The following is a 23697-nucleotide window of genomic DNA, read 5'->3' on the forward strand; positions in this document are numbered from 1 at the left end:
CTATTTTGACTACTCCTGGGCAAAGAAAAACAGCAAATAGATGTTCTTCCACCTTTCAGAACAGCTCTACAAAATTCATCAGTTATAGTGTACATATAATTTGGTAGTTTTAATATATTCATATAGAAGTATATGACCAGCATCATCAGTAATTTTAGAACATTTCCATCATCTCCAAAAGAAAGCCCTATCATGAGAAATGCTTCTTCTTTCCCCTCATGAGGCCCTGACAATGCACATAGATGGAATAACACAATAGTCTTTTGTGCCTGGTGTCTTTCTCTCAATGTAATGCTTTTGAGGGTTATCTATCCAGGGTATGTGGGCTGCTCCCAAGGTTTTTGCTTTGTGAAAAATGTTGCCAACAACACCACACACAGGTTTTGCATGAATGTTTACATTTTTCTTGGATATATACCTTGGAGCAGAGCTGCTGAGTTAAACTGGAATTCTGTCTAGTCTTCTGAGGAAATCAGACCATTTTCCAAAGTAGCCACACTATTTTATATCCTCACCAGCAATACATAATTCCCACATCCTCATCAACACTTCCTTTATGACTATACTGTACTAGACAGTCTCTCTTTTCTGGCTGTTATAAAAAATGATTAAAATATTGAATTTCTTTGTAACTATCACTCAGCTTCAATAATCCACAGGACACAATCAGTCCTAACCCATTTGTCCTACCTATTTTCCTCTACCACTCAGATTATTTTAAAATATATTATGGTAGACTGACAATATTTTTCAATTGTTTCATAATTTGAAAATCTGTGTTCATCTGAATGAGTGCCAAATAAGATCCTGTGGATAACTGGTATGCTTTTTAAATCATTTTTCCTTTATAGGTTCTACCCAACTCATTTTTTTCCTTCTAATTTGTTTGTGGAAGAGTCTGGATGTGCCCTGTAAAACAATGTAACTCAGATTTAATTATTTATATATATATATATATATATATATATATCATATATATATATTCTCATATATATATGAGAGTCACCTGACTTGTTAAAATGCTGGTTTTGATTCAACAGCTCTGGGATAGAGCTTGATATTTACTTTAAAAAAACCTTAGGGTTGACACATTATTGATTCAAAGAGTATACTGAGGGCAGCAAAGATAAATTCAAAGACAGTGCTACTGGTCTGATTAGATACAGGCACCACTGTTTTGTTGCTGCTGTTTGTTCTAGTCACACTTCCATCAGGAGATAGCAATGTTTGCAGACATGGGCTTACACAGTGGTACTCTATTTCTACCTTTATATATCCTGTCATCAACCACGTCATCACCCTGAATGGTGAGCTGGTTATCTAGTATCCTTCAACATGACTGGTTTTTTAAGTACCAAGATAAACTGAAACACATTTGACATGTTTCAACCTACAGCAGTCTTATAGGTTTTTTAAAGATTTATTTCTATTTTATATGTGTGAGTGTGTGCTTGCACATATGTCTGCGCACCACATGAACGCACGATGCCATGGAGGCCAGAAGAGAATGTCGGATCTCCTGGAACTAAGGTTGTGAGCTGCTGCCATGTGGGTGCTGTGTTCTCTGAAGAGCAACCAGTGTTCTTAATGCTGAGCCATCTTTCCATCCTCCTGATGTATGTCTGATTATTCCGATGCTCAAACTGTCTCACCTTTGGTTAGCAGAAGCCTCTTCAAGTTTGTTCCTAAACTTTAAAGATTGATTTTATTTTATTGTGCCAGTATTTGTGAGGGGAGGGGTTATGGGCTAATGGTGTTGGGGAACCTGACATACATTAAACCACTACTCACATGTATGGATACTTTGCCTTCCGAGTTCTTTCTGAAATGACTCCAATAAGTCTTTATAACTTTGCCATCTGACATGGCAAGATGTTTCATGTGTGTCTTAAACAGCTAATTCTCCATAGAGTCCTAGTAACCTTTAAAGGACTTTGTAGGTAATTCTCTGGTCAAGTCAGATGTTCTAACTGCATTTCCTTTTCCCATCCCCAAAAGCTCACCAACTGCTAACACGTTTTAAGCTACATAGGAGCTGGCTCCTGTGCCATGCCTACCTGTGGCCAGGCACTCTGCCATGATAGTTAGGAATTAAACCTCTGAAACCGTAAGCAAGCCCCCAATTAAATGGTTCCTCCTATAATATACCTTGGTCATGGTCTCTTCTCATAGCAATAATAACCCTAACTAAGACACCAATCAATTTACATCCCATATTCCAATCATCTCCTTCATGGGATTCTCACAGGTGATCAGACTCTGGGCAACAATCTTCCTTTCCCAACCATGCTAAGGCCAGGAACCATGTAACTAGGGACAGTCCTGTGCCTCAGAGTCTACTAAAAGTTCCCACACTAAACAATTCTAATCATACTCTGTTCTTCTACAGAAACCAAATGAAAATTTCTGCCCTTGATCTAGCTGTCTCTTGATTGGGTTTGAGCTATAATCCCAAGACACAATCCCACACAACCATAACCCCAAATGCCAAAATCGCAAAAGTTCAAATACCAAAAATATAATTCTGGAAAAATTAATTTAAAGAATTTAAAAGAGATTCATTGGAGTCAGCCATAACAATACAGAGGTACATACCTATAAACCCAGCATTTGAGAGGCAGGAGGATCAGAAGTTCAAGGTCACCATCCTTCACAGAGCTTGAGGTCAGTTTGGGCTACATGAGACCTTGTTTCAAAATAACTACAAAAGAGTGTGTGCGTGCATGCGTGCGTGCGTGCCTGTGTGCACGTTGAACCCAGGGGTTCTTGTTTGTCTGAGTAGGGTTGCTATTTGCTTCATGTAGCCCTGACTCTCCTGGAATGTCTCTGCTGAGACTAAAGATGTGTACTACCACACTCAGCTAACTTCTCTTTTAAAAGAGGAGTTATTTGAGAAATATAACAGCATGAGAACATTTCATGGGCGACTTTAGAAAACATTACGAACAAGCTATATTCAAATGTAAACGAATATTCTACAACTGTGTGGTGGTATGAATAAGAATGGCCCCCACAGGCTCATACATTTGAATGCTTAATCATCAGGGAATGACACTATTTGAGAAGGATTGGGAAGTGTGGCCTTGTTGGAGGATGTGTGTCACTGAGGGAGGAAGTGTGTCACTGACCCAGTCTCTCCCTCTGCCTGCCTGTAGATCAGGATGTAAAGCTCTCAGCTACTTCTCCAGTACCATGTGCTCCCCACCATGATGATAAGGGACTAACTCTGAAGCTATAAGCAAGCCTCCAATTAAATGCTTTCTTTTCTAAGAGTTGCCTTGGCAGGTCAGGTGTGGTAATGAACACCTTGAATCTCAGCATTAGAAAGGCAGAGGCAGGCAGGTCACTGTGAATTTGAGGTCAACCTAGGCTACAGAGGGAGTTGCAGGACAGCTAGGGCTACACTGAGAAACCCTGTCTTGGGGAGGGGAGTTGCCTTGGTAATGGTGTCTTTTCACAGCAATAGAACAGAGACTAAGACAAACTATAAAGACAACAGTTATAAGACAAAATCATATTTATAAATAAATAGATCAAAAAAGGCAAAATGTGGGTTGGAGAGATGGCTTGGTGGTTAAGAGTACTGGCTGTTCTTCCAGAGAATCCTGGTTAAGTTCCCAGCACCCACATGGCAGCTCACACTCCAGCGGATCCAACACCTTCACACAGACATACATGCAGGCAAAACACCAATGTACATAACATGTTTTAAAAAGTCATTTTTAAGAAAAGCATATATCAAGAGATACTCATAACATCTCAGTAGTACAGTATCTGCTAAGCTTGCATTAAAGCCCTGAGTTCAATCTGCAAATATCAAATAAAAGCATTTTATTCATATACCATTATAATTGGCAATTTGTACATGCAGCTCTATTACTTCAGCCATATGAAGTAGCATGATGGATAACCTATTTTTTTCTGCTTGTTTATAAAAATTTTTATTCTATGATATATACCAACAAAAGTATCCCCTATTATGTCTTCTTTCCTTCTTCTGTGTTGTGCTTCTGTGTTGATTTGGGTCCATAGATTTAAATCAATCTGTACCATACTCATATACAGACCACAGACTTGGCATACATAATACAAGCAATCAGACTAGCACCGCTGTCTGCATGCCTCTCACCCTAGCATGCACATAATTATCTCTGAGGCAGTTAGTAGCTGTGGGCTTCTTCAGGCAAATGTGGCTTTCACTGATTAAACCCTCCTGGAATTTCATCAGAGAAAGTAACGCAAATGCTGATGGATGATGCATTTCTTAAGCAAGTTTTCATCATCACTGTCGTGCGTGGCCAGTCCTTTCCAAAGAGCTCAGCTTTGTACCTCTCCCATGAGGCAGCCTTTCCAACCACCAGTATTACAGACTGGGGGACTTTGGATTTCAAGATTACAACTTTTGAGACAGCATTCAGGATCAGGTCCTTCAACAGTATGGCTCATCTGGCCCCCAAACAATCCCGATACTCACTTAGGTGGGCTTATGAGGTATACTATGCCTCCTGTTTCTAGGCATCTGTGGGGAAAAATTTCCTTCATGATAGTTATTTTCCTGCATTCTCTTAACCATGTTCAACTAAGACAAGTCAAGTATTTTTAAAGTATTTCCTTCTTTAAAATCAGCATATATGTGCATACATTTGGATCATTTACTCCTTAAAAAAAGATTGTGATCTAATTTTTACTATTCAATCCATCCGTTCACAGAATGCTCAGTGGAGACTTTTGAAGTATACTTAGGGTTATCCAACCACTGCTATCATCAATTTTAGAACATTGTCATTGCTCGTCAGTAATCAATTCTCATTCCCCCATTCACTAATGCCTAAATATAGCATTCCTCATTTATTTTTCTTTTTCTGCAGATGTGCCTATTCTGGATATCACTCAAACAGAATCATACACTATGTAATCTTCTGTAACCAGTTTCTTATACTTACACTTTTAGGGTTATCCATGTATAGCATATGTTAAATCATACTTAATGCCCTTTTCTCGCCAAATCAGATCCCATTACATGGCTACATGTACATATTCATCAGCTGGTTGGCACCTGTCATTAAAATTCATGTGTAAGTTTTGTGTAGACATGTTTACCTAAACACAGAATCACTGGATTATATAGTAACTGTATGCCTTTTTGAGGGACTCTGTCATCTTCCAAAGAGGCGAAATTACATTCCCACCAACAGTGCATGAAAGAAGACTCACCCAGATTCATTTCAACTTTTGCACGTTTTGACCTACACTACATGTCTTTTTTTTTTTTTTTTTTTTTTTTTTTTTGAAGAAGAAGAACCATCCTAGTAGGTATGAAATGGTCTTACACTATAGCTTTGACATGTACTTCTCTGATAGCTAGTGAAACTTACTGGACAATGATCTTATGCTATTTTAAAATTAAGTTGTCTTTTTATGAATAAATTCTAAAAGGCTAAAAAGAAATAAACAAAATGTGGGCCAGTGAGCTGGCTCAGTGTACCCACTGGATATACTTGCTACCAAGCTTGAACTGAGTTTGATCCCTGGCAAGTTGTCCTCTGACTTCCACACAAACGTACAAACACATGTGTGCACATGCATAAACATACAAACGCAGACACAGAATTTACTCCCACACACACAGAACAAATACTTTTTTTTTTTTTAAACTGTGAATACAGGTTTGTCTTAGGGTTTCTATTGCTGTGAAGAGTCACCATGACCACGGCGACTTTTATAAAGGAAAACATACCATTGAGGCTAGCTTTGAGGTTAGTCCATTATCATTACGGTGGGGAAAATGGCAGTGTGTAGCAAGGCATGGTGAAGGAGAAGGAACTGGAGTTCTACGTCTTGATCTGCCGGCAACAGGAAGTGAACAGTGAACATGTCACATATTTGAATGTTAGGTCCTCAGTGGGTCTGTTTAGGAGGTGTGGCCTTGTTGGAGGAGGTGTGTCACTGGGAGTGGGCTTTGAGGTTTCAAAAGCCCACAGCAGGTGCAGTCTCCCCTTGACTGCAGACCTGGATGTGGGCTCTCAGCTATTGCTGCAGTGCCATGCCTCCTTGTCTGCGGCTATGCTCTTTACTATGATGGTTATGGACTAACTTGAAACTAAGCAAGTCCCCATTTAAATGCTTCCTTTTATAAGTTGCTTAGGTCATGGTGCCTCTTCACAGCAATAGAACTTAGTTATGGCTAAGATAGTGACACATGCCTGTAATATCAGCACTCTCAAGGTGGAGGCATGAGAGTCAGAAACCCAAGGTCATCCTTGCCTGCACAAGTTCAAGGCCAATCTGGGTTACCTGAGTTTTAAAACAAACCAACAAATATTCTTGATCTTAGATTTGGTAGAGCTGTCTAGACTATTAGGCCAATAGGATATATTAAAAACCAGATCAGTTTAACTTCATCAGAGTGAAACATTTATGCTTCAAATGCAACTGTCAAGAAACAAATATCATTTAGGGAAAAATAATTCCCATTTATTTAAACGCTAACATACTTACTTTGTGGTGGTTTTAAAAAGAAAATAGCCCTCAAAGGGATTGGCACTATTAGGAGGTGTGGCCTTGTTGGAAAAAGTGTGTCCCCGTGGAGGTGGGCTTTGAGTTCTTCTTTACTCAAACTATGTTCAGTGCTCTTAACCACTAAATAATCTTTCCAGCCACGGATGCTGGGATTTTAACAGAGTTTTTGCTGAATATGTAGATCAACATGGGCTGCAATGATACCTTAATATAAACTCTTCCAATCCACTAACACAGGATGTCTTTTATCTGCTTTCTTAAATAAAAGGAAAGGCACGATACACTGACCTACCCATCCATCCTGTTGTTACTATTGTTGCTATACTACGGACCAACCTTAAACCTATCATATGGTAACCTGCAATCTATTACTGAACTACATTTCAGTATTTTAGAGACTTTTCTCTACCTTGAAATGTTTACTTAATAACCTGTCCTAACTTCACTCCCACGGTAGCATACATGATTACTCCTTGGTACTACTGGAAAGTATCCAACTATACAAACCTTGCACATCTATTCAGCTAGTACCCAAACAACAGACACTCGTGACTGCCTATTTTGGCTATGTCAAATAATGTAACAATGCATCTTGGTACAGACTTTTCATACTTTTGCTACTAGATCTTTGGGACAGATCCCTAGAAACAGAATTGCTAGATCAAGTTTGCTAGCTTTTTCCTAATTAAACCTCATATAACTACATCTTCACAGTGACATGAGAGAGTTTATTCAATGTCCAAATGACTTTAACACATGCATGATGGGGGATGCCCTTCTGTATATATGTTTCTCTTGTTAGTTGATGAATAAAATACTGGCCAGTAGCCAGTAGGGGCAGGAAGATAAGTGGGACTAGGAGAAGAGGAGAATGCTGGCGAGAGAGGAGAAAGGCCTCGCCTCGATGACATGCCATGCAGAGACCAGGAAGATAGGTCACACCAGGCATTCTCTGGTAAGATAAGACCATGTAGAAATACATACATTAGTAGTTGTGGGTTGGGTTGAGAGAGTTAGCCAGTAAGAAGCCCTAGCCATTGGCCAACAGTTTATAGATCAATATAGTGTCCGTGTGTTTATTTGGAGTTGAAGGATGGCGGGACCTGGAGGAAAAGAAACCTCCATCTTCATATGCTAGAGTAAAAAAACTCCAAAACTGCAAAGCCAGCTTTTGCTGTGTGGTGGTGGTGCATGCCTTTAATCCAAGCAGTTGGAAGGCATGGGCGAGCAGATCTCTGAGTTGAGACCAGCCTGGTCTACAGAGCAGTCCTATTCCAGGACAGCCAGGGATACATAGATGAATCCCTGTCTCAAAAAACTAAAACCAAAACAAAATTAAAAAAAAAAAGGAAAAGAAAAAGAAAAAACAGCTTTTGAGGCAGGTGTGGCAGCTCATACTTATACTGTAGAGGCTAAGATAGGAAAGCAAGAATTCCAGACCAGCTTGAATTATGTTATTTAGTTCCACGCTAGCCTAGACAACATAAATAATGTAGTTATAGTTATTGGAATTGGAAGAGAATGGTCATCTAAGTGGCACTTACAAGAAGTATGCATCATATAGCTAATGCTTTGTCTATGCAGAAATGCTGATAAGGGAAAAGGAGGTAGGGAGAAAAGATCTATGACAGAAGTACCCATCTGAGTAGGGATGACTATACCAGCAACTTTTCATATGACAGAGCTCTACCACTAAGCTACACCTCTAGCCCAACATTTGGCTTTTAAGATTAAAAAAGTGCCAAAGACCCCTGCCTTCTATTGGCTCCAATTCTAATAGTCCAGACAGCTCTACATGGTCCAAAAGGCACAGAGATGAAGCCACACTCCAGAGTCCCAAAAGAGTAGAAGACACAAAAGCTGTTCCCAGTACATACAAGGTTTAGGAAAAAAACCAAACCAAACCAAACCAAACCAAACCAACCAACCAACCAACCAACCAACCAACCAACCACAACAATAACAACAACAACAACAACAACAACAAAAAAAAAGAAAGAAAGAAAAAGAAAGAATGAAAGAAAGAAAAAAAGGGGAGGGGCCAACCTCATCTACAATTTATTCACTGAAAAGAATCTTAAAATACGTTTCTTTCCAAGCTTCAAACATGGATATCAATCCCTACCGCTCCCACTTTTCAAACTTTGGTAATAAAGTCAGGAGAATGATTATAACAATTCTCTGGGAACAGAAAGTGCCTTATGGCAAATGTCAAAAGGGATTTCTATTGATCAAACTAACTTTGAATCTAGCTGTCCATTTACTATCTGACATTCCTTAGGAGAGAGAATGGTAATGGCATTGTGTACACAAGCTTGACTTGCACTGTTAAACAATGGCACTGTTACATAACAAACACAAAGTTGCCAAAAGATGGCTTTGTACAATTATTACAAGAAAATTATTTACTATTCAGCTTTGACCAAACTATGTTTGCATATGCTTTGCAGAATATGGAGAGAATTGTAAAAAAAAAAAAAAAAATAAGGCAAATTAATAACAGTAGCTACCCTGGAAAATAAGGTTAGGGGAAGAGAGTGATCACTATCTCTTTTTCTTTGTACATGTCTAGGTTGTTTGGCTTTGGTTTTAATGAAAAAAAAAAAATCCATTGATCAACTTATGCTGAAAAATGTGTGGAGACAAGTGATGAAGGACACTCACTGGCACTGATAATATTCTGAATTTTAATGGAAATATACCATGCTCATTTACTCTACTACTCACACAAGGAATTAATGAGATTCTCCTGTAAGAAATAAGACAATAAACATTTTGGTTTGCAATCACTCAGCTCTGCTATGTAAAAAAAGTCATGCAGTCAATATTTAAAACAAATAGTGTAGCTATTTTCCAGTAAGATATAACAGGCAGCAAGCAGGCTCATGGGCCACAGTCTGCAAACATCTGCTTTATATACACCAGACATACTCTTTATGAGTGGTGGGAAAAAAAATCCACAATTTTAAAAGATCAAGAATACACATACAAAAATGGTATCAAATCTGTTCTCTAGAGCTGGAACTATTGACACACACCTGTAATCACAGCTACTCAGAAGGCCAAGGCAGGAGAGTAGCATGTTCTAGGCCAGTTGGGAAATAGTAAGATTCCATTAAACAAAAAAAAAAAAAAAAAAAAAAAAAAACAAAAAGGTCTGTTCCCTTAAAAATAAAAGTACATGAAAGGCAGGCAAACACCCATACAAATAATTTTTTAAATTAAAAAAAAAAAAAATCACAGAACTCAGGTCATACTTAATCTACAATCAAACTAAGACCTTAAATACAGAATTTTCTTTCAAATCTTATTTCATGTAACAATAACAACAAAAAACTTCCTTAGTCTCTGTCTCATCCAGCATGTACTAAAATATTCGCATAATACTCTTGTGTCTCTGCCTATCAAGAAGATGGAAAAATACAGTCATCAGCCCTCTGGTTTCTTTTTAAGTTCCTGCCCCACCCTATATCCATTCTTTCAACGTTCCAACTCCTTCCTCCCTAAAATAATGAATTTAAGGTAGAAGAGATGAGAATGGAAATTTACAAGAGAATATGGCTGATAATTGTTACCAAGAAAACATTTTCCCATTTTGCTCTTAATAGGCTGTAAAGCTGATGCAATTAAATTATAACTATAGCAACTCAGCGGGTATCCATGGGCTTTAGCTCCTGCAGCATCTCTGCACAAGCAGAGGCTGCCTGCTTAAATCAGGGGAACTGTAGGCAGGCAGAACAGAAGTTTGGAGCCTACAAGGAAGGCAAGTTAGTAGAAATATCTACAGGCTGGTTGGTTGTTGGGAACCAGGGTAGGTTAGTTACTGGCAGCATTTTGCTTCAAGGCTAAGCAGTTAAACCAAACCAAACCAAAACAAAAACAAAAAACCTGCAAGGATTTTTATGACTTGTCTTTATTAATGTCAACAGAATCAAAACTAGTATTAGAAAAAATAATACTCTAGAGGAGGCTATAGACTCCACAGAGCAACCCGCCACTCAGGTCTCAGGGTCAGTTAGAAAAGGAGTGCAGCCTTTGCACTACTTTGACATTTACCAAGTATCTAAAAGAATGCCTGGCGTTAACGTCAGTCTGTTCCAGTTCAGAGAATGAAGACTAGACCGACACTTTCCTGAATTATACATAATTCTAGTGACTTTCTAGAAAGCTCAGTAGAAGTACCCTCTTTGCCCTTCTCTCTCCAAGTCCCTTCTAAGGGTGCTGGGGTTGAAATACAGGAGTGCTGGGGTTGAGTCTTGGCTCACCACTCACCTGCTGAATAGCCTGAAGAAGTTACCAGCCCTTTCTGAACCTTTGCTGTCCAACTAATAAAGGGATCACAGTCTTGATGCTGGGTGTAAGGATTAACAAAAACTTAACGTAAAAGGAAGTTTCTAAATAACCATTAAATTACATTTCTCAAAGAAAGCATTTGGTTTTGATTTTTTTGTAGGGTTTGTGTTTTGTCCAACAAGAATCCTTTGCACACGCCATCATCCTGCTAATGCTGTATGACCCCATTAGTTAGCATTTTTCCTGCAAGTCTTGTTCTCCTGGGGCTCAACCACCTTCCCAGTGTACAATCAGCTGGAGGGCCCTGTACTTTAAGGCCTCTCAGAGGCAGCCTCTGGGGTCACTGGCAATGTGCACACAGAATTGCTCCTTACTTGGATGGCTTCTCCTCACTGATCATTCATCAATTTTTTCCAATTACCCTTAAAAACTGTTCATGGCTGAGTGCTTTCTAGTTTTGGGTAGCACTTATGTGCATGACCCATATCTACTAACACACTTGCAGGGGCCATTTATGACTCAATAGTCATGAACTTAGCAGGAAACACTGAGAGCATTTTATACAGAACAGAGCTCCTCCACCCACTCCCACCTTCCCGCCTCTGCTGATGATATGGGCTCTCTCTTAGCTTGGTGGCTAGAACTCTAAAACCCTAGAGAGGCAAGAAAACAAAGCAAGTTATAAAACTGAGTTCCTAACTATCTAGCTTGTGACGGTCACACAAGAAACTGCTCCTGGCCCCAAACTACCCAGTCAATAGCACCTCCCCACCAGTACTCACGCCTTGACATCTGCTGTCTCCTGGGATGTGCGTGTGAGGGTACGGGAACGCAGGCGCTCACCGGCTTGCTGGATCTCCTGTAAATTCCGTTCCACATGTGGAAGCTCAGAGATACCTTCAGTCTCAGCAGCAAGCTGTTCAGCCTGCTGAAGGAGCTCACCAAACCCTTCAGTATCCATTAGAGATGCAGGTGCTACATGAAAAGAAAAAGACCTCCATCAAGGTGGGGAGAGGTTCCCATCACTGCTTTAATCTGTTACAAGATTAATAAATCTCTAGGGCTTTTTGTAAATCGAAAGGGACACAGTTCATCAACAAGCAGGATGTGTTCCAAGAACAGGCTTGACAGAAAATGAGTGAGACTATGAACAGATAATTTCTGTGTGTACTGATTTCACCAGCAGAACAAATGCAAGCATGTTAAGTCATAGGCCAGGACTCCTGACTCCTCCTCCTGCAAACCCAAAGCAGGTAAGGAAACTAAAGCCACTGCAGCAAGCTCCAGGAAGCCTAAAGAACAATCTCTCCACACCTCCAATCCCTCCAATTACCTTGAGGGAAGACTGCCCCACTGAGAAGGGATTTCGACAACCTAAGGCCTTATGTCATAGGATTTTCATGGTAACTCCAGACCATGGAAACTCAAGGACATGTGCCCAGCACATGTCCTGCAGTGATTTGGCAGAACTGAGACCAGAGAAACGCTAAGTTATTTTCTAACTAAACTCAGCCTCACTTTATTCTAACACAACCATGTCCTCGTTAATATAAAAGACTTTCTTTTATTATTCATGCCCTGGTCTCCATTTATGCATTCTTACAAGGTAACTGAAAGCCTCATTCCATATGACATCTTGTTATTGCAACTACTAACAGTAATTATATTTATGTAAACAACACCTAATGTTTAGAGTACAAACATAATGTAACAAGGCAACCAACTTCTCAACAACTGATTGAAAGTGCTGTAAGGAGTTGCTATGTGGCTTGAATGGGCAGGGAGCTTTTGCTACTGTGAACAACTTTCAATTCCTGAGGCCCACATGGTGGAATGAGAGAACTGACACCCCAAACAACTTCTGTCAGTTTTCCCCTGCCCTCCACACATGGTGTGGCACAACTGCACACACACATACAAATACTGCTTAAATAAATGTAAAGTGATCAGCAGCTGTAGAGACTGATGGCTCAGTGGTTAAGAGCACTGGCTCCCAGGACCCATGTGTCAGTTCAAAATCAGCTGTAACTCTAGTTCCAGGGGACGTGACACCCTTTACTAGTCTGAGGGCAATGCATGCATGTGGTACATAAACATATATGCAGGCAAAACATGCATTCACATAAAATAAAAATCTTTTAAGAAAGTGCTGCTATTTGCCAGGCATGGTGCCCACCTTTAATCCCAGCACTCAGGAGGCAGAGGCAAGTAGAACTCTGAGTTCGAGGCCAGCCTGGTTTACAAAGCAAGTTCCAGGACAGCCAGGAATACTCTTGAAACAAACAAGAAAAAGTGCTACTGTTTACCAGCTAATACACATTTATAAATCTTATGGATGTATACTTGATGAAGTGAATATTTTTTAACCCTTACAACTATTAACAGATGGTTAATGTATTGCTATAATAATAGTAGTTAAGGGGCTGGAGAGATGGCTCAGCAGTGAAGAACACTTGCTGATCTTACAGAAGACCCCAGTTTGGTTTTCAGCTTGTATTCCAATTTCAGAGGATCTAATACTGTCTTCTGCCTCCAAGGGAACCTGAACATATATGGCACACAGGCATACAGATATATAAGTAACTCTTTAGGGGACTAGAGAAGGGGCTCAGTGATTAAGGGCACTTGTTATTCTTACAGAGGACCCAGGTGTGGATCCCAGAACCCACATGACAGCTCACAATTGCCTATACCTCAGTTCCAATGGTTCCAACATGTTCTCTAAGGGCACTGAATGCATTTGGTACACTTTCATACATGCAGGATAAACACTCATATATATATATAAACTAAAAAATAAATTTATAAAATTATAATGCTAAAAGCTTAGGAACAGTTTATCATTAAAAAGAAAATTCAGAGAGGCAAAGAAGTTCACACCTGTAACTCCAATACTCAGTAGGCTGAGGCAGGACTGTCCCAAATTTGAGGTCAGTCTAGTGGTACAAAGTCCAGTTCTAGGCTAGTCTATGATATAATGTGATGCTGTCTCAAAAAACAAGAAAAACAAAACAAAACAGACAATTCCTTATAAAAAGTAGCCTAACTTTAAAGAGTTTGTAAGATTTATTTTGAGGCCTGGGCTTTGGTGGTATGTGCCTTTAATCTCAGCACTCAGGAGACAGAGGCAGGTGGATCTCTGTTGAGTTCAAGGCCAGTCTCATCTACAGTGAGTTCCAGGACAGCCAGGGCTGTTACACAGAGAAACCCTGTCTCAAACAAACAAACAGACAAACAGACAGACAGACAAACAGACACAGAGATTTATTTTGGTGTGTATGACTGTATATCTGTGTGAGTATATTCCACGTGGACATGGGGGCCCACAGAGGGCTTTGGATCCCCTGTGGCTGGAGTTACAGGGGTCGTGAGTTGCCTGCAGTATATGCTGGATTGTTCAAACCTGATTCCTCTGGAAAAGCAGGATTTTGATCTTAACTGTTGAACTGCAGATCTTGTTTATTCTTTGGTTTCCACTGCACCCACGGAATCCCACTGGTCTAGCTCTGTACTTAAAATGTCAATGTAAACGTACTCACACCTCAGCTACAGAAAGCATGTGATGAGGTACAAGGCCATCTTTATCACCACAGTCCTTCAGAAGAGAAGAACTTTTTATAATGAGCATTAAAGGACATTAATTTTAAAAGTGGGTCACAAGGCTAAAATAAAAACAGTGCCAGGCAGTGGGACTAGACTGTGGAATTCTTAGTTCTGCCATCCTCATTCTCCCACAGGGAGTGACAGTCAGATACAGGTGACTGTACTCTGTGTGTGTGTGTGTGTGTGTGTGTGTGTGTGTATGTAATTTTGTAGGAACTTTAGTTAAGACTTACAGTGTATATGATTTTTGTTAAATAAAAGATTAAAATCACCTTAGAACTTCATGAAAACTAAAGTGTTTTCATATTTACTCTGAGAATTTTTTTTTTTTTTTGTGTGTGGGGTTCTTTGTTTTGTTGAGACATGGTCCCATTGAGTGAGCCCTGACTGTCCTGCAACTTGCTATAAACCAGGCTGGTCTGGAACTCAGAGATCTGCCTGCCTTTGTCTTATGGGTGCTAAGAGTAAAGGCTTTGCCAAAATGCACACACAGAATATACATTGTAAGTCTTAAAACTAAACAAACACATAAATTTAAAGATAAATAATTCCTTAAAATACTAAAATTAGAACAAGCATGTCTAAAGTGGCAATGCATACCTATAATCCAGCACTTGGGAGGATGAGGCAGGACTGTGAGTTCAATGCCAGTATAGACCTCTATTTAGTATTACTCATCTCAAAAAAAAAAAAAAAAAAAAAAAAAAAAAAAAGCGCACATGGGGCTTTGTGGTGCACACCTTTAAGCCCAGCACTGTTGGGGCAACAAAAGCCAGCAGATCTCTTTGAGTTTGAGGCTATGCTGGTGGTCTACACAGTGAGTTTCAGGCCAGCTAGGGCTGCAGAGTAAGACTATTTCAAAAAAGAGAAATGTACTTACGGAGCAGACTTACTCCACCTAGAAGATGCTTGGAATCCGTTGTAAAAAAGCTATAAACTTCTGTAAACTATAGATGCAGCAGAGTGCAGAATATTCTTTCTAGAAGGTGGCCTTCTAGAAAGTTTACATAAACTATGATAAGTAAATGCACTTAAAAACAAGAACATATGAAGGAAATGCCCAGATGTCGGCATCATCTCCGAGAGAAAGGCAAAGACCTGGGAGGGATGCTCTTGGCTCTTTCACATGACCAAAGATGGAAAGACATTAACACCAAGTGTATTCCCCCATGATACTTGTATTTGCTGAAGCTAACTGTAAATGTCACCTTGTGTTTTACTCGCTTTAATAATAAAATTGAGAAGCGCTTCGTTTGCACTACTTCAGCTCAAAAGCCTGGGGTCCCCCGGTACCCCACTCAGATCTTAGGAATATATCTTTCGAACCTCAAGACTTAGCCTTGCTGGCCATAGGTGGGTCAACAGATGCTGAGAAAATTAAATAACTAAAGTTCACACTTTCTTCTGTTCCCTAATGCTGGCTTGCATTGCACTCACTTATCATTCAATGTCTAAACAGCATATGCCCCACTGGGGCACACCAACACCCTTAAATGAGGTGGATGCAAATATGTGTGGTTTGAATGGGAAATGTCCCAAGAGAGATGTGTGCCTTGGTCCCAGTCGGTAGTGCTTGTTAGGGGATGCTGTGGCACCTTCAATGGGTAAAGACCTTTACTGAGGACAAAGCCGTGAGGTTTTATTACCCACCCTCATTCTATTCACTCATGCCTTGGCTGTAAATGTAATCCTCTGGAACCATACCTTTCCTGGCATGGTGGGATGCAGCCCTCAACCAATGTCTGAGTCACAGTTTCTATTGCAGTGATGAAGCACCATGACCAAAGCAAGTTGGGGAGGAAAACGTTAATTTGGCTTACACTTCCACAGCACTGTTCATCATTGAAGGAAGCCAGGACAGGAACTCAAATAGGCCAGGAACCCGGAGGCAGGAGCTGATGCAGAGACCATGGAAGAGTGGCTTGTTCAGCCTGCTTTCTTACAGAATCAGGGACCACCAGCCCAGAGATAGTACTACCCACAATGAGCTGGGTCCTGTCTCATCAATCACTAATTAAAAAATGACTTACTTGGATCTTATAGAGGCATTTTCCAAATTGAGGTTCCCTCCCCTCTAATGACTCTAGCTTGTGGCAAACTGACATAAAATTAGCCTTACTTACAGAATGAACCCTTACTCCTCTAAACTGTCTCTTGCTGGGTTATTTGGTCACAGCAAGAAGGAAATTAACTAAAACAATCCCTATAATGCATACATGGTAAAATGAGGTCATTATATAAAGATAGTGAAAATAGGTGAGTTAATTTCAGTTTAATTGTTACTAAAATATGTGGAGTTTTAATTATGAAAAAACAAACAAACAAACAAACAAAAAAACCCATGGTCATGTCCACACTCTCAAGTAACATATTAAATACTCAATTGAGTCAGAAAAGCTAGATAATTATATACTCAAACTAAGCCGGGCTGTGGGGGCACATGCCTTTAATCCCAGCACTCAGGAGGCAGAGGCAGGTGGATCTTTGTGAGTTCAAGGCCAGCCTGGTCCATAGAGCAAGTGCCAGGACAAGCTCCAAAACTACACAGGGAAACCCTGTCTCGAAAAGCCAATAAATAAATAAACTCAAAACCACTGAGCACTTCTAAACCATTCTAAGTCATCATAAAATGGTCCCTTTAGCATGCTTCTAAGTGGCTTCGATCTTGGTCTCTTACAATATTTCTGCTTGTTACTTCGAAATGTACTCACCTGTTTCTGGTATTACTGGCTCATTGGTTTCTCTCCTTTTGCTTTTAAGCCCCAGCCACAAGTAGAATACTTCTTTTCACCTACCAGGGCTTGTGACAACTCCCAAACTGAGGGTTCATCAAGTTCTTTAAATTGGCACATGTCTATAATCTAAGCATTTGGAGGTAGGAATGGGGAATCCAAAGCACCCTCGGCTATTGATTAACAACTTGAAAGAATGGCTAGTCATCCATCCTAGGCAAGCTTCTGGAAACATCTAGGGATCATCTAGATTGGGTTAGTGTCTGGGCATGTCAGAAAAGAATTATCTGTAGTGGGCTAACTGAGGCAGGAAAACCCAACCTAAACATGAGTGGTCTGAGATCCCGTACTAAGTACAACGTTCATTATTCTTTCTGACTGCAGACATAGCAACCTGCCCTCAGGTTCCTGCCATCATGACTTCACCATCAAACTGAGAGCTGAGATAAGCCCTCTCCCCTTAAACTGCTGTTGTCATAGTATTTCACCACAGCAGCCAGAAAAGTAACTAATACAGACAGTTTGAGGCCAACCTGAACTACATGACACACTTTCTCAAAAGCAAAAATGACCACTGGGTCATCCCAGAAATAGCTACTACTTAGTAGTTCTGTTTCAAACCTGTTACTCCCAGAACACATTCCAGAGACCAGAGTCCTCAGAACCCCAAAGCTGAGAAGAAGCAAAGTGAAGCACGAAAGACTACAAAGCCAGCCATCTCAAGTCTGTCTATTCTCCTAGGAACTAGGGAAAGATTAAGCTTTGTAGGCCAGTTTCTGTCACTACTCAGCATTGCTATTCTAGCTTGACAGCAGCCATGGAGAACATACATGCAAATAAGCATGGCTCTCCAGCAAAACTGTTAACAATGCAAACTATAATTTGAATTTCATACTACTTTAACATGAAATAGTATCCTTTTTAGATTGTTTTCAATGATTTAAAGACATGAAACCCCTTCACAGCTTTTGCTAATCCTGGAAGTGTGTCTGAGCTAATAAATCATGGTTTGATGCTAGTGCTAAGCACCTGGCTAAGCCACACATGCACTAGGATCTAGCAGTGTACACAGGTACAAAGATTAAATGAAGGCTGGGGGTGCAACTCAGGAGGTAGAATACTTGCCTAGCACACACACAGTCCTCGTTTTGATCCTCAGAATTTTAAAATAAAAGATTAAATGAAGGGCTAGAGAGATGGCTCAGAGGTTAAGAGCATTCGCTGTTCTTACGGAGAACCTGGGTTCAATTCCCAGCTCTCACATGATAGCTCACAACAGCCTATAACTACAGCCCAGGAGATCTGATGTCCCCTTCTGACCATGGGCACTGTATGCACTTGGTGCACAGACATACATTCAAACATTCATACACATAAAATAAAAATAACTAAAAAAAAAAAAAAAAAAAAAAAAAAAGAGGAACCCTCAAAGCCCACCTCCAGTGACATACTTCCTCCTAACAGTGCTATCAATTGGGGATAAAGTGTTCAAATTCTCGTGACTATGGAGGGACATTTCATTCTAACCACAATTCACATCTATATCATCAAACAATACTCAAACAGTACTTAGTACCAGTGTGATTCTAATTTTACCATATACCCAAATACCATTGCTTCAACCACAAAGATCCTCCACCTCCACCACCCCCCAAAAAAGCAGTTATCCCTACTATATTTTGAGAGATATTGTCAAAGACAGACATTGAGCTAGGAAGATGAATGGATGGATGGATGGATGGATAAAGAATGTGCTTGCTGCGCCAACATGTGGACCTGACTTTGGATCCCCAAAACCCATGTAAAAGGCTAGGCTTAGTGGTATACACCTGCAATCCCAAAAGGAGGTATGAGGATTAGGGGGAGGAAGTACTTTGCCCCACGAGCCAGTCTAGCCAACTGGACAAGCTCCAAATTGACACAGAAAGCAGTAAGAGGAAGACACCTGACACTGACCAATGCACAAGTATGCGCGTGCACGCACACACACACACACACACACACACACACGCACGCACACACGCGCACACGCACGCACACACACACGAAATTGATACATAGAAGCCAGACAGATCTCTGAGTTTGAGGCCAGCCTGGTAAGTTTCAAGACAGTCAGGGCTACAGAGAAACCCTGTCTCGTGGGCGTGCAGTGTGTGTGTGGGGGGGTGACACAACCTACAAAGAAAAAAGTTAGTATTTTTTCCTTTGTTTCTTTGTTGTGCAGAATCTCATTAATTCTGTAACCATTAGTCTGGAACTCATTAAGTGGTCCATCGTGGTCTTAAATTCAAGGTGATCCTTTTGCTTCAGCTTCCCAAGTGCTAGGATTACATGTGTGATCTACCACATTCACATAGGAAAATAAATTTCAAAAATTTAAAACAGTTAAAAAGAAAAAGGGCTGGACAGCTCCCTCAATGATTAAGAGGACTTCAGCACCCATACGGTAATTCATAACCACCCATAACTCCAGTTTTAGGGGATACAAGCCTTTTTCTGGCCTCACTGGACACCAGAAATGCATGTGGCACACATTCATACATGAAGTCAAAACACTTAATACAAACACAAAAAATTTAAAAAAATGTAAGAACCACTCATACACACAGAAAAATAATAATAAACTTAATGGGTGTGGGAGGCTGAGGAGGAGACAGCTCAGTGGTTAAGAGTACTTGATGCTCTTCCAGAGGACCTGAGTTTCATTCCCAGTACACAATGGTGGGCTCACAACCATCTGTAACTACAGTTCCAGGGCATTTATGGCTCTCTTCTGGCCTTTGAGGGCACCAAGCACACATGTGGTACACAGACATACATGCAGGCAAAACACCCAACAAAAATAAAAATAATTGTAAGAAGACAAGGACCAGCAAAATGGCTCAGTTGGATAAAGGTGCTGGTGGCTAAACCTGACGATCTGAGTTCAATCCCTGGGATCCACATGGTAGAGAGAACCAACTCCTGAAGGCTGTCCTTTTTCTCCACATAAATAACCACACTTGTAATTATGTTCACATTTGCATTTGTAGTACATACACAATAAATAAATAAAATGCAACTGAAAAAAATGTTACTTGCTGTTTTGTAGAACTGTAAAACACTGGAGGGAGGAGGGTCTGGGGAGAGTGACCAATGAGTAAGAACACTGCCCCACAAGCAGGAGAACTAAGTTCAAATCCCCAGAACCCAATACTAGTGTGAGTATCTGTAATTGCACAAGCATCTAAACTCCCAGCACTGTAAAGGAGAGATGGCAGGCAGAGACAGGAGAACCCTCAGAAGCTAGCCTGGCATACTCAGCAGGAAAACAACAGAGACTCCTCTTACACATGGTGGAAGGGGAGAACCAACACCAGAGGTTGTCCTCTGAACAACATACATGTTGCCATGGTAAGCTGCCTATATTTACACACAGGAATACACATGGGCACACATACTCAAAAAGAAGGTTATTGGGTAATTCCCTGGAGTCCTACAACACAGCAGAAGAGACCTGATCCTTACTCAAAACATTAAGTCTTCTGGGGAAAATGAAGGAAAACCAATGAGCCCACTCAGAAAAGGATCTGGGTAAGCGCTGCCCAGGATGACTCAGTAAGGAATGGGTAGTGTCAGAAAATGTCACTTGTATTAGTTCATCTCCAGGTAGCAAAGAGAAGTAACCCAGTAGCACAGAAACACAAATGAACTGCCTAAGGACTTTACATAAAGAACTTTCTGGTGAACTCTGGGCTGTTAGAGAGCAGAAATCCTAGCTAGAAATAGAAAGCAAGAGAGCAGACGCCAAGAAGTTCCACCCTCTCATCTGGGACTGCACTATCCAGGCTAATTTCTAAAGGACTGCTCACATATACCTGTCTTTAGACTCACCTTTAAACTCCTCCGAAGGAGCAGCCCTACTTTGAAGGTGACACAAATTCTTTACCTAGGAATAAAGCAGGCTCCACCTTACAGCTGGCATAAACACAGAGAGGTGACTAAGGCAGCCTAAAAGAACGCTGACTCTGGTTCCGAGTCTTTTCTCTAAGCTTTGGTTCTCAACTATGGGTGACTTTGCCTTCTGGGGCCATGTGTCAATATTCTGAGACACTTTCTGCAGTGGCTTGAATAGGAATGTCCCCACAGACTAATGTGTTTGAATGATTGGCTCGTAGGGAGTGGCACTATTAGGAGGTATGACCTTGTTGGAGGAAGTGTGTCACTGTGGGGGCACACTTTGAGTCTCATATGCTCAAGCTACGTCCAGTATGGCTCAGTCTCCTTCTCTCTAGTACCATGTCTGCCTGCATGCAACCCATCATGACAATAGTGGACTAAAACTGTGAGCCCTATTAAATGTTTTCCTTTATAAAAGCTGTCATGGTCATAGTATCTTCATAGTAATAAAACCCTAAGACACTTTTGGATATCACAATTTGGAGCAGAAGACATATTACTTCTGTATAGTAGAGGCCAGAGTTTCTGCTAAGCATCCTACAACACACAGCATAACCTTTGACAAATAACTGACCCAAAATATTAACAGTTTCTAAGCTGAGAAACCTTTTTGTAAACCAAGATAGGTGTCTTAGTTAGGATTACTATAGCTGTGATGAAGCAATATAACCAAAGCAACTTGGGGAGGGAAGGGTTTTTTATTCAGCTTACCATTCCACATCATAGTTCATCATCAAGGAAATCAGGACAGAAACTCAAGCAGAGAAGGAACCTGGAGTCGGGAGCTGAGGCAGAGGCCATGAAGGGGAGCTGCTTGCTTACTAGCTTGCTCCTCATGACTTGCTCAGCCTGCTTTCTTATAGAACCCAGGACCACCAGCACCCATAATGGGCTGGACTCTCCACTATAAATCACAAATTAAGAAAATACATTATGGGCTTTTCTACAGCTGATCTTATGGAGGTACTTTGTTCACTGAGGTTCCTTCCTCTCAGATGACTCCAGCACTGCCAAAGTGACATAAAACTATATAGCACAATAGCTTTCAAAGGTATACACCATTAGAAACAGAATGACTCCCTGGAAAAACAGCATGTATTTTCTAAATATCAGAAAAACAATACAGGTTTTACTAGGCCTCAACAACAATGTAGGAGCCTTCCCCCTCATTATAACTTAAAAATCACAGCATACACAAAACCATTCCATTTGGGTTTTCTTAAGGTGGTATGCATGCCCTAGTATATTATACAGCAATGGAAAAGATCTAATTATAGCCTATACCACCAGCAAGATCCAAACAAAGGGAGCAAGCTGCATGAGTCCTCTTAAAAAACAGGAAAAAACTAATCTATATGCTAGAAACTAGAATACTGGTTAGCACTAGGGACTCAAATGGGATACTGATTAGGAGTGAGCATATCATACCTTTCTGGATACAGTGGATTGAATTACGAACCTTCAAAATTATGCCAATGAAATGACATAAGGAAATGAGGCCTTTGGGAGGCAGCAGGTTTAAATAAAGTGATAAACAGTAGGGTCCATAAGATGCACTTGGTGGCCTTCTATGAAAACATAATACAGAGCTTGCCTTCTCCCACCCATTCCTCCTCAGGCATATGTCAAGAAGGAGAGACCATGTGTGAACATTGAGAGCAAGATGGTAGCCATTAACAAGACCCTCACCAGCACCTAACCATGCACAAATCTCCAATTTCCAAAGCAGTAAGATAAACAATTTCAAGATGGGGAGTTGGTTGGGTTCCTTCTTTCTGTACACTGTGCTTTGTTTTGTTCTGACAAGTTTTTATCATGTAGCTATTGTGACCTAGAAAACACAATCCTACCTCTGTCTGCCTTCAGAATGCTGGATTACAAGCACAAAGGAGAGCTCAAATTTCTTTTAAGCCACCCAATCTATGGTCTTCTGTTATGGTAACCTGGTATTGTGGTAATGGGAAATTCTCTGTAATCTCAATAAACACTGACCACAGACATTAATTAGCAAACATATAGGAAAAAAAATGATGAGCCACATAGTTGACAGTTCTTAGTAGGAATAGTAAGGAAAAAGAAAAATAATTCAGCAAGAAATACTGCCTCCAAATTCACATCTCTTCACTGTCCTTAATTCTCAATGATCCTCAAATCCACTCATGCCCCCTTGCATTCAAACTCCAAGCTGGGTTGAGTTTCAGACATCGCCAATGTACTCCCTCTCAAACATGTCACTGTCACACCTACTATGTGTCAAAGTGTAGTTTTTCAACCATCACCAGCTACTTTCCTCATTCCAATATGGCCCCTGTGTCCACATCTCAGGTTCTAACTCACTCCTTTCCTCTCCATCTGCACTGGACCTTGGATTGTTAGCTCACAAGCATTCCTCATTCTGCTAACTCAGACACTATAATACAATTTACTACTTTTTTTGGGGGGGGGTTGTAACAGTGTGTGTGACAACATCTGCTTATGAGCTCATTTATTCTTAAAACACATAAATAAATGTGTGAGTCCATTTTTGTTTAATCCACCACTATCACCACACTCCCAGCAATTGTCACATCACCACCAGGTGACACTACAGCCTCCAGGGCTAGTTTCCCTC

The 23697-nt window shown here is 40.5% G+C and overlaps 1 protein-coding gene across 1 annotated transcript in view; it reads right to left on the bottom strand.

Moving 5' to 3' along the window:
* Nup93 (nucleoporin 93) overlaps positions 1–23697 on the bottom strand; it is a 91561-nt gene that overhangs the window by 65419 nt on the left and 2445 nt on the right. The window contains exon 2 of the mRNA XM_051201889.1: positions 11595–11787. Within this exon, the coding sequence (XP_051057846.1) occupies positions 11595–11773 (179 nt within the window). The 5' untranslated portion in view covers positions 11774–11787. The remainder of the gene's footprint in view (positions 1–11594; positions 11788–23697) is intronic.

This window comes from Phodopus roborovskii, unplaced genomic scaffold (genome assembly GCF_943737965.1).
Source record: "Phodopus roborovskii unplaced genomic scaffold, PHOROB, whole genome shotgun sequence".
NCBI classification, from domain to species: Eukaryota; Metazoa; Chordata; class Mammalia; order Rodentia; family Cricetidae; genus Phodopus; species Phodopus roborovskii.